The following is an 11,417-nucleotide window of genomic DNA, read 5'->3' on the forward strand; positions in this document are numbered from 1 at the left end:
GGATAAAAGCAAGAGGCAAGATCAAGGCGCAATGTTATGATGAAATAAGAGAGAAAAGTATGTCCCAATAGTATGCCTACTGCATCCTAACTAGATTATTTTTATCGTTGGATGTAGTATGTAGAATAGAAAAAAGAAAGAGTATGCGATTCGGAACGCAACCCAAGTCACGTGGTGTCAAACAGGAAGGAGGTCCTGTGTCGATACCGTGGTCAAATTGTGTTCTTCAAAATAAGAGTGCATTTGTAACGCATTGCTATCTGATGTGTGGAAAACGTTTTTTTTTTCTTTTTAATAATGAAGAATACAGAGCTTTATTTACAAACAGTTTAATATATAGATAGGCTATTGTCAAATAGTTATTCATTGTTGGCTATATGATGCAGTATAACCAATTGCTAACCCATTGTGTAGCCTAATTTAAAAGAAAAAAATACTTCAAACAGATAAACAGAATCCCAGCTGACAAAAACACTTGCAGAGACCATATTAGATATTTGGCGTCACCTTGTGGCTCATGCGCAGAACAACAACATAGACTACTTTAATAAAGATATTTTCACTTTCTCTTCTGGTGAACCGAGACGAAAAGTAACTTATCAAGCCAGAAACCTTCGTTTTATTTGATTGTTTTTAAATCGATGGACGACAAAGGAGCAACACGCACCTGCGGCCAATGGTGAGAGCGAACTTTGTCTGTTTCTGACGGCCTGAAGAACACATTGAATTAGACTACATACAATGTGGCTGTTTGGGTTGTTGTACTGGACATAGGCTAATGTGTGCAGGACATAGCCTACCCTAGCAATATGGACACTTTACATTCTGACAGTGACAGTTGGACCTTTAAAACGGATGTCTGACCGTAGCCTAGCCTACTGTAAGCTAAAATAACAACTAGTGACACACACGCCGCTAGATAAATGTCCTGCATGGTGCGTGATTTAATTTAAGACGATATTTGTGAAACTAAACCAAATTGCTATAATTTCTAGAAGTTGATTGCATGGCGATATGGAAATATTCATGTTTTGATCAAGCTTTTCACAAAGACGGCTCATTCCATAAGAAGCCTACATATCAGAGTTCATACTATGGTTGACTATATTCTTAGCTTTAACTTTTCATACAGTTCATTTTCACTTTCGTCAAGGTCAATAATGAAAGAGAAAGGTTTGCCAGTGGGACCCACCAATGTTGATAGGCTACAGTAGGCCTATGGTATAAGGGAGAGCTTTATTTGATGTGTTTTATTTAACTTCCTATAGCCTACCTTGTCTTATGCATGGCAGTTTTAATAAACGTTCCCCGAATATGGTTAGCCTCATAGCATAATTGCCTAAATCATATTTACTCTACTCTACTTAAATAGCCTACTCTACATCTACTCAATTCTACATGTACTTTACCCTACTCTACAACCCTTAATTTATGACTTTAGGCAATGATGCTATTAGGCTAATGAAAAGTAGATTAGAGTAGATGTAGAATAGAGTAGAGTAAAAGTAGAGTATAGAAGATGACCCTCTCCCTCTCCCTTTAAGCCACAAACAGGTCGCTGAGGCAAACTTCTCTCTGCATGAAACACACTGCAGCCGCTTCCTGTGTGTCTGTCCACACTGTGATGAGGCTGTGCCCACTGGACTACTGCAACAACACAGGGAGGAGCAGCACACACAGGCAGGTACACACACACACACACACACACACACACACACACACACACACACACACACACACACACACATACACACACACACACACTCACTCACTCACTCACTCACTCACTCACATACACACAGGTACAGTCACTCACTCACAAACACACTCTCATGCACACTCTCATACACAGGTAGTCACCCACACACACACAAACACACACTATGTACATCCCATGATGGTGTGTTCTCTGTTGGTTTACGCCTGTGTTTGTTTGCAGGTGAGATGCTCCCAGTGTAACCAGAAGATGGAACGTTGTCACCTAACTGATCATGAGGTAAGTGCTGTTAACATAAGGTGTACAAGTGGAGTCCTGTAGCCCACAGTATAGCGAACATTAAGCAATAACGTTCACAAAAAAAACTTTGTTTCATTTCAGACAGAAAGAGAAAACAACAAATGTGACAGTGATATTTTGAATGGTCATTAGGGTTACCTCTGCTTGGACACTCATATTATTTGACAGAACGCTGTGTTACGTATGGCTTGGACGTGGAGTTTGAAAGATGTAGGCGTTTACCAGGCAGGGAAGATTTTACGAAAGGATTTTTTTATCATTATATGGGAAATATTGGACCAAGTGTTTCAGCAATGCTGGGGACAAGAGGTTGTGCTATTATTGCCTAGATTTAACCACACCCTCTTATCTATGTATGTCTCTTTTTGTATGTGATTGTGATTATTGTAATGTCTTTTGTCCGTTGTGTTGTCTGGACATTTTTAACAGTTGCTGCTGCCGGCCTTGACCAGTTCTTTCTTGACAAAAACATTGTTAATCTCAATGAGACTTATCGTGATTAAATAACATGAATGAGGCTTTTCAAGGGTAAATAATACCATTAGTGGGTCGGAACTCAAGACAATTTAACCTTTCATTTTCACTGTCTCCAACAACTCCCACAATATGCAAAATATTGTGTTTAACCCCCGTATTTCCAAGCCCGCCAAAAGAGTTGTAGAAAAAGTTCAATAGTATGTGCTTTGACACTCCCATGATGCCTAAGCCTGACTCTGCCCTGCCCTCCAGTCTGACGAGTGTGTGGAGCGTCTGCTGACATGCCAGTTCTGTGAGCTGGAGCTGCCTTCAAAGAACCTGGGAGAACACAGTGTGGTGTGTGGCAGTCGCACTGAACTCTGCCTGGACTGTGGACGCTACGTCACACTGAGAGACCGGCCCCACCACACCTCCGCCTGCTCAGCTACTCACAACGGCTCCGCCCCTCCTCCAACTACCAGCAGACAACCGGCACGCAACAGTGAGGCCATGGATTATCTGAAGGCTATAAAGTCTCTAGAATAGAAGTTTTTTTTCTTTCTTTAATGATGACCACGCCTTATCTCTGACACTATCAACATGCCTGTGTTCTTTTCACAGCAAAAATAACAGTGAGCTGTAACGGATGTATGACATCATTTCCAGCTGAGGATATAGAGGAGCATGAGGTATATATATACAGAATATATATATATATTTTTTGTAGGGATTTCTTTTAAATATTATGGAGAGATCTGACCGGGGCTTTGAACACAGGCTTTCAGAAAAGTGGAGGTGAAGACAAAGAGAGAGGGTTGTCTTCTTGTTTTGTAGTCCCACTGGTGACCCACAAAATTAAAAATCATTTAAACGTGCATAAGTGCATTTTGCATAATAGGTGATCTTTTAAGTATCCATTTCCTTACTTAAAGCGGCTATAAGCAATATTTCAACAAAACGCCGTCAAATTAATAACTGTGTCTATATCTCTCCAACCAGCTGGAGTGTGTTCCAGCAACCAGGAGGGAAGATGAAGAGGAGGCAGAGTCAGAGGAGGAAGAGAGGGAGGAGGGGGGTGATGTCTCCAGACAGGGGGCCACTGCTCCTCTCAGCAGCCCCTATGAGGCCACCTCTCTATCGGGCACACCCAGCGCTGGGCCCAGGGTGAATGGAGGGGACCCAGACCAGATTAGAACCTGCCCCTACTGCCACCTGGCCCTGCCCCTCTCCACATTACAGTGGCATAAGGTAACGTCCCCGCATCCCACAAGATCCATCCAATACATGTTTGAACAGTAACAATGGTAAGAGTTATTATAATTTTTTATTTTTTAGGTGAAATGCCAAATCCACATCGGCTTGAAATAAAGAGAGAAATCTGCACCGAATGGACAAGCTGCTTCAAAGATCTATGATCAATATGTCACATGCAAAGGGATAGAAGACCAATATTGAAGTTGTTGAAATTCAATTGAATTTTAAGATTGCTTTAAAGTTGTTTTAATGTTTGAATAAAGGTATACATTTTCTCTTTAGTTTTAGGAAGCGTTAGTTAATATGTGCTTGACTTGCATGATGGGGAGAGTGATTTGAGCATACAACACTCCTGATCATTTTGTAATGTTCCTTTAGTTAAAAAACAAACACATCCACCACTAAGCTGTAATGCTGATTGCCTCTGTCTGAAGCAGTGAATTGAATGTTTTAACTAAGGAACATCATATTGAGAATGTATATAGAAATGGATCAGGTGCTGCCAAATACACTATTTACACAGAAGGTTTACATGTTAAAATCTGAAATTCAATAATTTCAAATAAATATTTGCATATTGCAGACGAAGATTCCTGTGATCTTTTGAAACTGAAATCTCACAAGGTGAAAGTGCTTGAGTTTCCTTTTGTCATTGTGTGTGAAGTTCTGTGTAATTGAGAAATATTCATGTATTTTAGAGAGAAATATATCATATATATCTGACCAACACAATTTAGGCTCATGTTATTTATACAGTATATAGTTTTGTAATTGGTCATATATGTATATAAATAAATAAGTCATATAATAGCAAGGTAACATTAGTTTCTCACTATTTAGTCATTAATGTAACAACACAGATAAAAGTTATTAATCCACAGTTAAGATTTAAATCAAAAATGAATCAAGGCTTTTGTATATTAGGTTGAATGTAAGGTTTTCATGGAGTGCTTGGACAAACGTGTCATGTGACCAGTGCAACCATTACAAATGATGAGAATTTGCAATTGATAGCACAAAGATTGTAAAGTGTCAAATCTCTCACACCTTACAAATAAACTTCATAGACATCTTCATTTGAAACCCTATTTAGAACATATGAGATTTATATACGTATATGTAAAATGATTCACAGATCTAGTCAAAAGTAAATTTTATGTGTGTATATTTTGAAATAAATCCCAGGTAAATGCAGCTCAGTGGTTGCGTATGACGATGGGCTCCCTGTGTTGGGCGCAGATGATCTCGTCTATGTAGAGAGAGCTGGTTTTGATCTCAAGGTTCTCCTGCAGCTCCAGCTGGCAACGCACCAGAGCCCTCTGCTCCTCCTCTGACTGGGCCACAGCCTCACGCAGTCTGGACAGGACACAACCACACGCACACACACACACACACACACACGCACACACGCACACACGCACACGCACACACAATGTAATGACTGCTCTCCAATCCAAACAATACATCAGACAATATTAGGAAGAAAAGCGGTAGAAAACTAGGACATGAATATTGGATTTAAATCAGTCATCTACCAGCATTGTATTTTTCGTGCTTTATGAACTTGAAGTCATTCAAATTAAAAGTGCAGGCAAAGATTCTGGAGAACGCTTGTTGACAAAATCACGTTTTGTGAAAAATCTGTAATTATCTCCTAAAGATCTGCTATTTGTACTGTGTGTTTGAACACTGAAAAAAAAAGAAGTGATACGCAGCCATGGCTCTGTAAACTGGCATGTTGCTAGCTTTTCTATTTTCCATTCCCTGTTTTGCTCTTTAAAAAACCTGCGGTTGCCCTGTTTGCGTTGACAACACCAGAGGCGAGTGTGTGGCTGCATTCCAATCATACTTTCTGCTATTTAGTATAGTAGAAAAAGGATTTAGGATGTCCCAATTCATGTGTTCAGATTTAGCATGCTTAAAAATACCCGGATGTCTACTAGATCCGTCTGAGATTTTTAGTGTTGCAAACAGCATGTTATTTGGGCAATTCTGACCCACAATCCAGTGCCCACGGGAAGTGACAACACATTGACGGAGCCTCCATATGAAAACAACCGGGGAGGCGACGGATATAAAAGCAAGAGGCAAGATCAAAGCGCAATTTAAGATGAAATAAATAAGTAAAAGTATGTCCAAATTGTAGCACACTGCATCCTAATGTAAAAATAGAAAAAAGAAAGAGTATGTGATTTGTAACGTGTGTGGTGGTGGCCTTACTTGTTGAGGTGAGCGGTGAGCTGCTGGACCTCTGCTAGCAGCTGGCACTGTGCCGGGTCGTAGCACTGCTCCTTGGATGGCCTCTGGCGGCGCAGGGCCAGCCTGGTCTGGGCCAAGTTCAGAACATGCTCATTCTCTGACAAGGCCCCTAGCAGCTCCTGTCTGACCCTCTGCTCACTGGAGAACTCTAACATGATCTACACCAGGCACAACACAGTATATTCAATTCATAGTCCATTAATGTATAGGTAAGTTAGTTCAGCACATAGGTATATGTGTGTATGTAAATATGTGTATAATATATATCTATCAATTATAAATATAGTATATCAAATTGTATAAATGGATATTGATTGAATAAATATATAAATTGTGAATACAGTATATCAACTTGTATGTATATCTACAGTACATATTGCATATAGATTGAAAATAAACATAACAAAGGGGAAGTGAAGTGAATTAATTAACATGAATAATTGAGCAGTGGGGGTTAAGGTACCAACACACTGCACTCCGCGGCGCGGCGGTTGGCCGCGCGAATCGCAGGTTCCGCGCCGCGTGATCATATTGGGTCATATTGTGTCCGCCGCCCGCCGCCCTGGGGATATGCTGGCGCTGGTGCTAACCGGTGCTGAGAGCACCAGTCTGCTGTGCTGATGGTGCTTTACCCAAGCTAACTGGTGCTAACTTGGTTCATAAAGCAAAACTGATAGCTGTACACAGCAGGCAACAGACACAGAGGCTATTCACATAACTTATGGGAGCAAACTGTGACTATTATGTTTTCATCCATCTTAATTTCCTCTGTCAGTCGTCCCGAAGCGAGTGACGTCGGGAGGAGCTCAACGCTGATTGGCTATCGCGGCGCGGCCGGCGACAAAAAGTTCAATATTTTCAACTTCTGAGACAGTCTGTATCTCTGTCGTCTTAGTCAGATAGTGCCTCGATGGAGAGCAGCGAGTCATCGTTCACGGGCACAGAGACCCGCCTCTTTAAAGCGCTCTGACTCCTGATTGGATAAAAACGAACGGGATACTCAAAACTGTATTTGGCAATTACTGCAAAGCTGAATATCTGGGAGACCTGTGATATGAACTGCTCATTCTGTTTAAGTGATTGCTGTATTGATACAACACGTACATTAACAAAAAAAAATATCGCTTACATCTCCTTTAACTCAAACTTGTGGTCACAGTTCCTCTGCAAAATGGTCAAGCTTTCCATGCTCGATCACCAAAGGCTTTGCTTAGACTAGTGTGTTAAAGCTGATTCCAACAGGCTAGTGTGCATGGGCTCTTTACCTTGGCCAGCTGGTCCTCCATCTGGCTCTTGGCGGTCTTGATCTCCTGGACGTTACGCTGCAGGGCTCCGGTGGTGGCCTGCAGCTTCTTGGTCATGTCAGCGGCCGTCTGCTCCAGGAGGGACTCCACCAGGGCGCGCAGGGACAGGGAGTTGGTCTTCTGCTGCTCCGCCTTGGCTATGTTGATGCCTGAGATGTTCTCCCACTGCCTGGGAGTCACTGCCAGGCTGACAGAGTGGGAGGGATAGGGTCAAATAAATAAAGAAATCAAACTAACCAAAAAGTTATTTTGTATACATATCCAAACTTCCAAGATCTGTGTAGAAAGAAACCCTGACAAAACGGTCTTAAAGCTATAGTGCGTAACTTTTTCATAGAAATGATTGTTGGTTAATACACAAGTGATCGACAAACGAGTGGACACAAAGTTGATTAAGCCTATCAGCTCCAAAAACTGTCTCTATTTCTCAGTATGGCAGCGTTTACAAACTGGTGTCGCCTCCTGACGCTGGCGCCCACGGCTCGGAAAAGGGTATTTTATAAAAAGGTTAGAAATCCATGCTCGATCACCAAAGGCCTACCTCATGTAGATGTGCCAACAGTGATGGTGTTATAACTCAGAATTCCTCATGGGTGCGACACAAGTTACACACTATATAGCTTTAAAAAAAAAACTACATATTCACAGTCATTTAAGAACACACACACAAATACCTCACTTTATCTACAAAGTGCATTATGCCTACTGGCTTTTACATTTATTTATTATGACATTGCCTGTCCTTGTCCTTTCCCAAATGTATTTCTTGTAATGTCTGTGTCTTGTTTTTACTATTTTACTATTTTAACTTAAATCGTTTTTTTTCCTGTATAATGCACCTCCAGTTGTCAATCCCAATGTCATTGTATAGGTGACTGTACAATCGTATCTTATCTGATCTGATCTCTCATTTGGTAGTTCACCTCGGCAGAACAGCTTGGGTGCCTTTAGACATGTTCACGTTGTTGATGGAGTGGGTGGTCATCAAGGCGCAGGAGTTGTCGATGCACTGAGCCTCAAACTTCTCCTTCAGGTCCTGCTCCAGCTTGTACTTGGCAGAACGGTTCAATCTGAAACACACAAACTAAATGTTTCATCTCGATTTTTACTGGCAACTGTTTCCACTCTTTACATGTTATTTCCTCATTTCAAGACAATTCTCGTTAGAAAATCCAAACTCTGCCTACTTTAAAGATCCCCTTTAGAGAGTGTATGTAACCCTCCCCAGTCCATGTCCCTTACCGTATCTGCTCAATGATCTGATCCAGTACACGCTGCAGAAGAGAAGCCACTCCTACAATCACATCCCTCTCATGGAGCAGCTCTCTGTCCACCTCGTCATGAAGCCTCTCAGACGGGACACGCTTCATTCTGCAGGACACAACACAAAGACAGTCTTAAGCCCGGTTCAGACCAAAGATTCGCCTCGCAAACAAGATGGTTTTAGAACGTCGCGGGGGAGAAGTCGCAGCAGTGTGAACTGCTCGTTGCAAGCAGTTGCCAAAGATTTAACATGTTGAATCGCCAGGTCCAGTTTAAGAACGTCCAGGCCAGCTTGTTGCGAGCGGTTGCAGTTGCGTCTCGTTGCGAGGCGAATCTTTGGTCTGAACTGGGCTTTACTCGTCTGCTTAGCCTTACTTTATATTTACTACTTCTATTACATGTTTTATATATTAACCGTCTTACCTCCCTGAGGAGTGATTACAGAGACCAATAACCCTTTCAACACATATGGCATTTAAGTTTTGCATTTAAATAACTAAAATCCATACTTATCCTTTAAAGGGGATTTGGCCATGTAGAGTTAGCGATTCTGGAGAATGCTTATGGTCAAAATCACCATTTGTCAAAATGTGTGAATCTGGTGTGAATCTGGTGTTAATGCTCAGCCTAGGCCCCTTTAAACTGGTATGTAAATATAGGGGCTCAGGCCAAGCCACCATAGCTATTGTATTAACACCAACTTTTTTTTCAGCTCACACACAGTATGGACAGGTAGCAGATGATCAATCTTTTTACAAAAAGAAAATGTTGACAAAAAGCGTTCCCCACTTCTGGGATTAATAAAGTTGTCTGAATTGAATTGAAGGTTTAGTTGTAGGCCTGACCATAAAGACCTACTTCCTCGATGGAAATATGATGGTGTATTGAACTCTGAGATCCTATGTAGTATAAATGTGCAAACATTTTAGAAATCGGTTCATCCTAGCCCGAGAAAAGGCAGAAAGAGTGTTTTATTGTCTCACTGTCTCACCCTACATTTTCCCATGCGTGACATCACACATGGTAAAATGTAGGGTTAGGATTAACAGGACAGCTGGGCCAAGGTAAGACTGAGGGAAGACTGAGGGAAGAAAAACCTCATTCATTATATTATAATAGATGTTTTATAATGATAGAACGCCGGTTCCGTATGGGTGAAGTATTCCTTTAAGGTCCTCTAAAGGAAGCCCCATTGTAAACTGCATCCTTGGAGAGATCCAACCCTTACACTTGTCTGCAGGGCCTGTGTGTGAGCCCTACAACAGACCTGTGCAGGGTGTCATCATGTTGCAGCCTAACCTCTCCTCCAGACATTGGATGGTGACTCTCAGAGGATCTTTGCAGCCTTCCAGGGCTTTCCCCACTCTGCTCTGCAGCATCATGAGGGCCTCGATCTCCAGAATGATCTCCTCCAACTTCAGCTCCAACTCCTTCTTCAGAAACTGGATGTCCCTGACCCGCTGATCTGAACAGCACAAGACAACACACCACAGTCACACCTCTCTAGTGTCTGCAACATCACCCCCCAGTGCTGATAACATTGGGCATTACGCTGATTAAAGGTGCACTATGCAACTTAGGTTGTTTCAAAGACGTGAAGATGTTCTAATATACGTACATGCTGATGACTGAATCTAAACAAACTTTCCTCACAGGAAAATTTGATCCCTGGAACACTTGTTCGAAGTTAGAAAGGTTCCTGAAAAGTTACACTGTTGTTGTTTACAGCAATACTAAGAACTACATGTAGAGTAAATATGTTTTGTAAACCAACAAACTGCAAGCTCTGCAAATGTAAACAAATCGCATTCCCCGAAACTGCATAGTGCACCTTTAGGCTGATATAAAAAAGGATTCCCCTTCTCACCTAGTCGTTTGTTGTCATCATCTTGCATGCGTTTGCAGGCTTTGTCCGTTTCCAGGATGAGCCTCATGCACTCGGCTCTGAAGAGCTCCGAGTGGTTCCTCATCACCTCGATGTTCACCAGGTTGGGTCCACCATTCTGCTGCGGGCTGGGGTCATTTAGAGACATCTTCTCCACTGCTGCTCCGTCACTGACAGCACAGGCAGGGGGGAAGAAGATTAATGAAGAAGTGTGAAAGAGGGAGAGAGGGGGGGGATACATGAGAGTAGACAGTTTGTACTGGACACCAAGTAAACATGTAGGCCTAAGTAGGAAATAGTTCATTAAACACTCCCTGTGCCAAATGTAGGCCTATTGTTGAGTGGCAAATGTCTTTGATAATATTGAGAAACGGTCGGCTTGGTCCACCAGAAACACCTGTGTTATGCGATCTGCTAGGCCTGAGGAAGCTTAAAAGCTATTAAGTAAAGAATGCCAAGATCAATGGCTGGTTTGGTTTTACCACATTTCCAATTACACTATAGGGCAAGCAACCTTAGAGCTATGGCACATTGGCTTACAAAAGACATCGACAATGACAGACTCCTGCCAGGGTTCAGATAGAGGCCACTGCCTTTTCGCCATCGTCCCTCCCTATATTGTCTTCCGGCAATGCCTATCACTCCAAAGCGCAGAGTGCCCCCTTGGTACATCAGTATGGACTCAAGTGCGAGGACACTTTGGATGGCTACATTTTTATTTTGTTTTTAAGGAATATGCTTTCTTTTTAGCCTACATTTGTATAATTGAGGTGGTTATGTTAGTTATTTATTAAGTTAGGACCTATGTGGTCTACTACATGTTGCATTTTTTTACGAGTTGTCGTTCATAAGATAAAAAATAATAAGTTCAAAAATCCACGGGCCCTAGCGTTACCGTCAACACCAAAGACACTAGCGTCGTAACCGATACAGGAGAGACGTGTCGTTTCTCACTAGCAACAAAACTCTGACACAAACA

The 11,417-nt window shown here is 41.9% G+C and overlaps 2 protein-coding genes across 2 annotated transcripts; one reads left to right on the forward strand and one right to left on the reverse strand.

The window, feature by feature from the left end:
* Positions 1–1,624: 1,624 nt before the first annotated feature.
* Positions 1,625–4,309, forward strand: xaf1 (XIAP associated factor 1; the record flags this gene model as incomplete). The annotated part of the gene is made up of 6 exons (XM_080053661.1): positions 1,625–1,684; positions 1,940–1,996; positions 2,747–2,975; positions 3,095–3,162; positions 3,473–3,721; positions 3,809–4,309. 6 exons carry the CDS (start codon positions 1,625–1,627, stop codon positions 3,839–3,841), a joined length of 696 nt encoding a protein of 231 aa, XP_079909787.1. The 3' UTR covers positions 3,842–4,309.
* Positions 4,310–4,923: 614 nt separating this feature from the next.
* On the reverse strand, positions 4,924–10,586 carry tekt1 (tektin 1; the record flags this gene model as incomplete). The annotated part of the gene is made up of 7 exons (XM_080053662.1): positions 4,924–5,083; positions 5,948–6,144; positions 7,252–7,477; positions 8,214–8,360; positions 8,533–8,661; positions 9,853–10,018; positions 10,421–10,586. 7 exons carry the CDS (start codon positions 10,584–10,586, stop codon positions 4,924–4,926), a joined length of 1,191 nt encoding a protein of 396 aa, XP_079909788.1.
* Positions 10,587–11,417: the final 831 nt, after the last annotated feature.

This window comes from Ammodytes marinus (genome assembly GCF_949987685.1).
Source record: "Ammodytes marinus genome assembly, chromosome: 3".
Classification (NCBI taxonomy): Eukaryota; Metazoa; Chordata; class Actinopteri; order Uranoscopiformes; family Ammodytidae; genus Ammodytes; species Ammodytes marinus.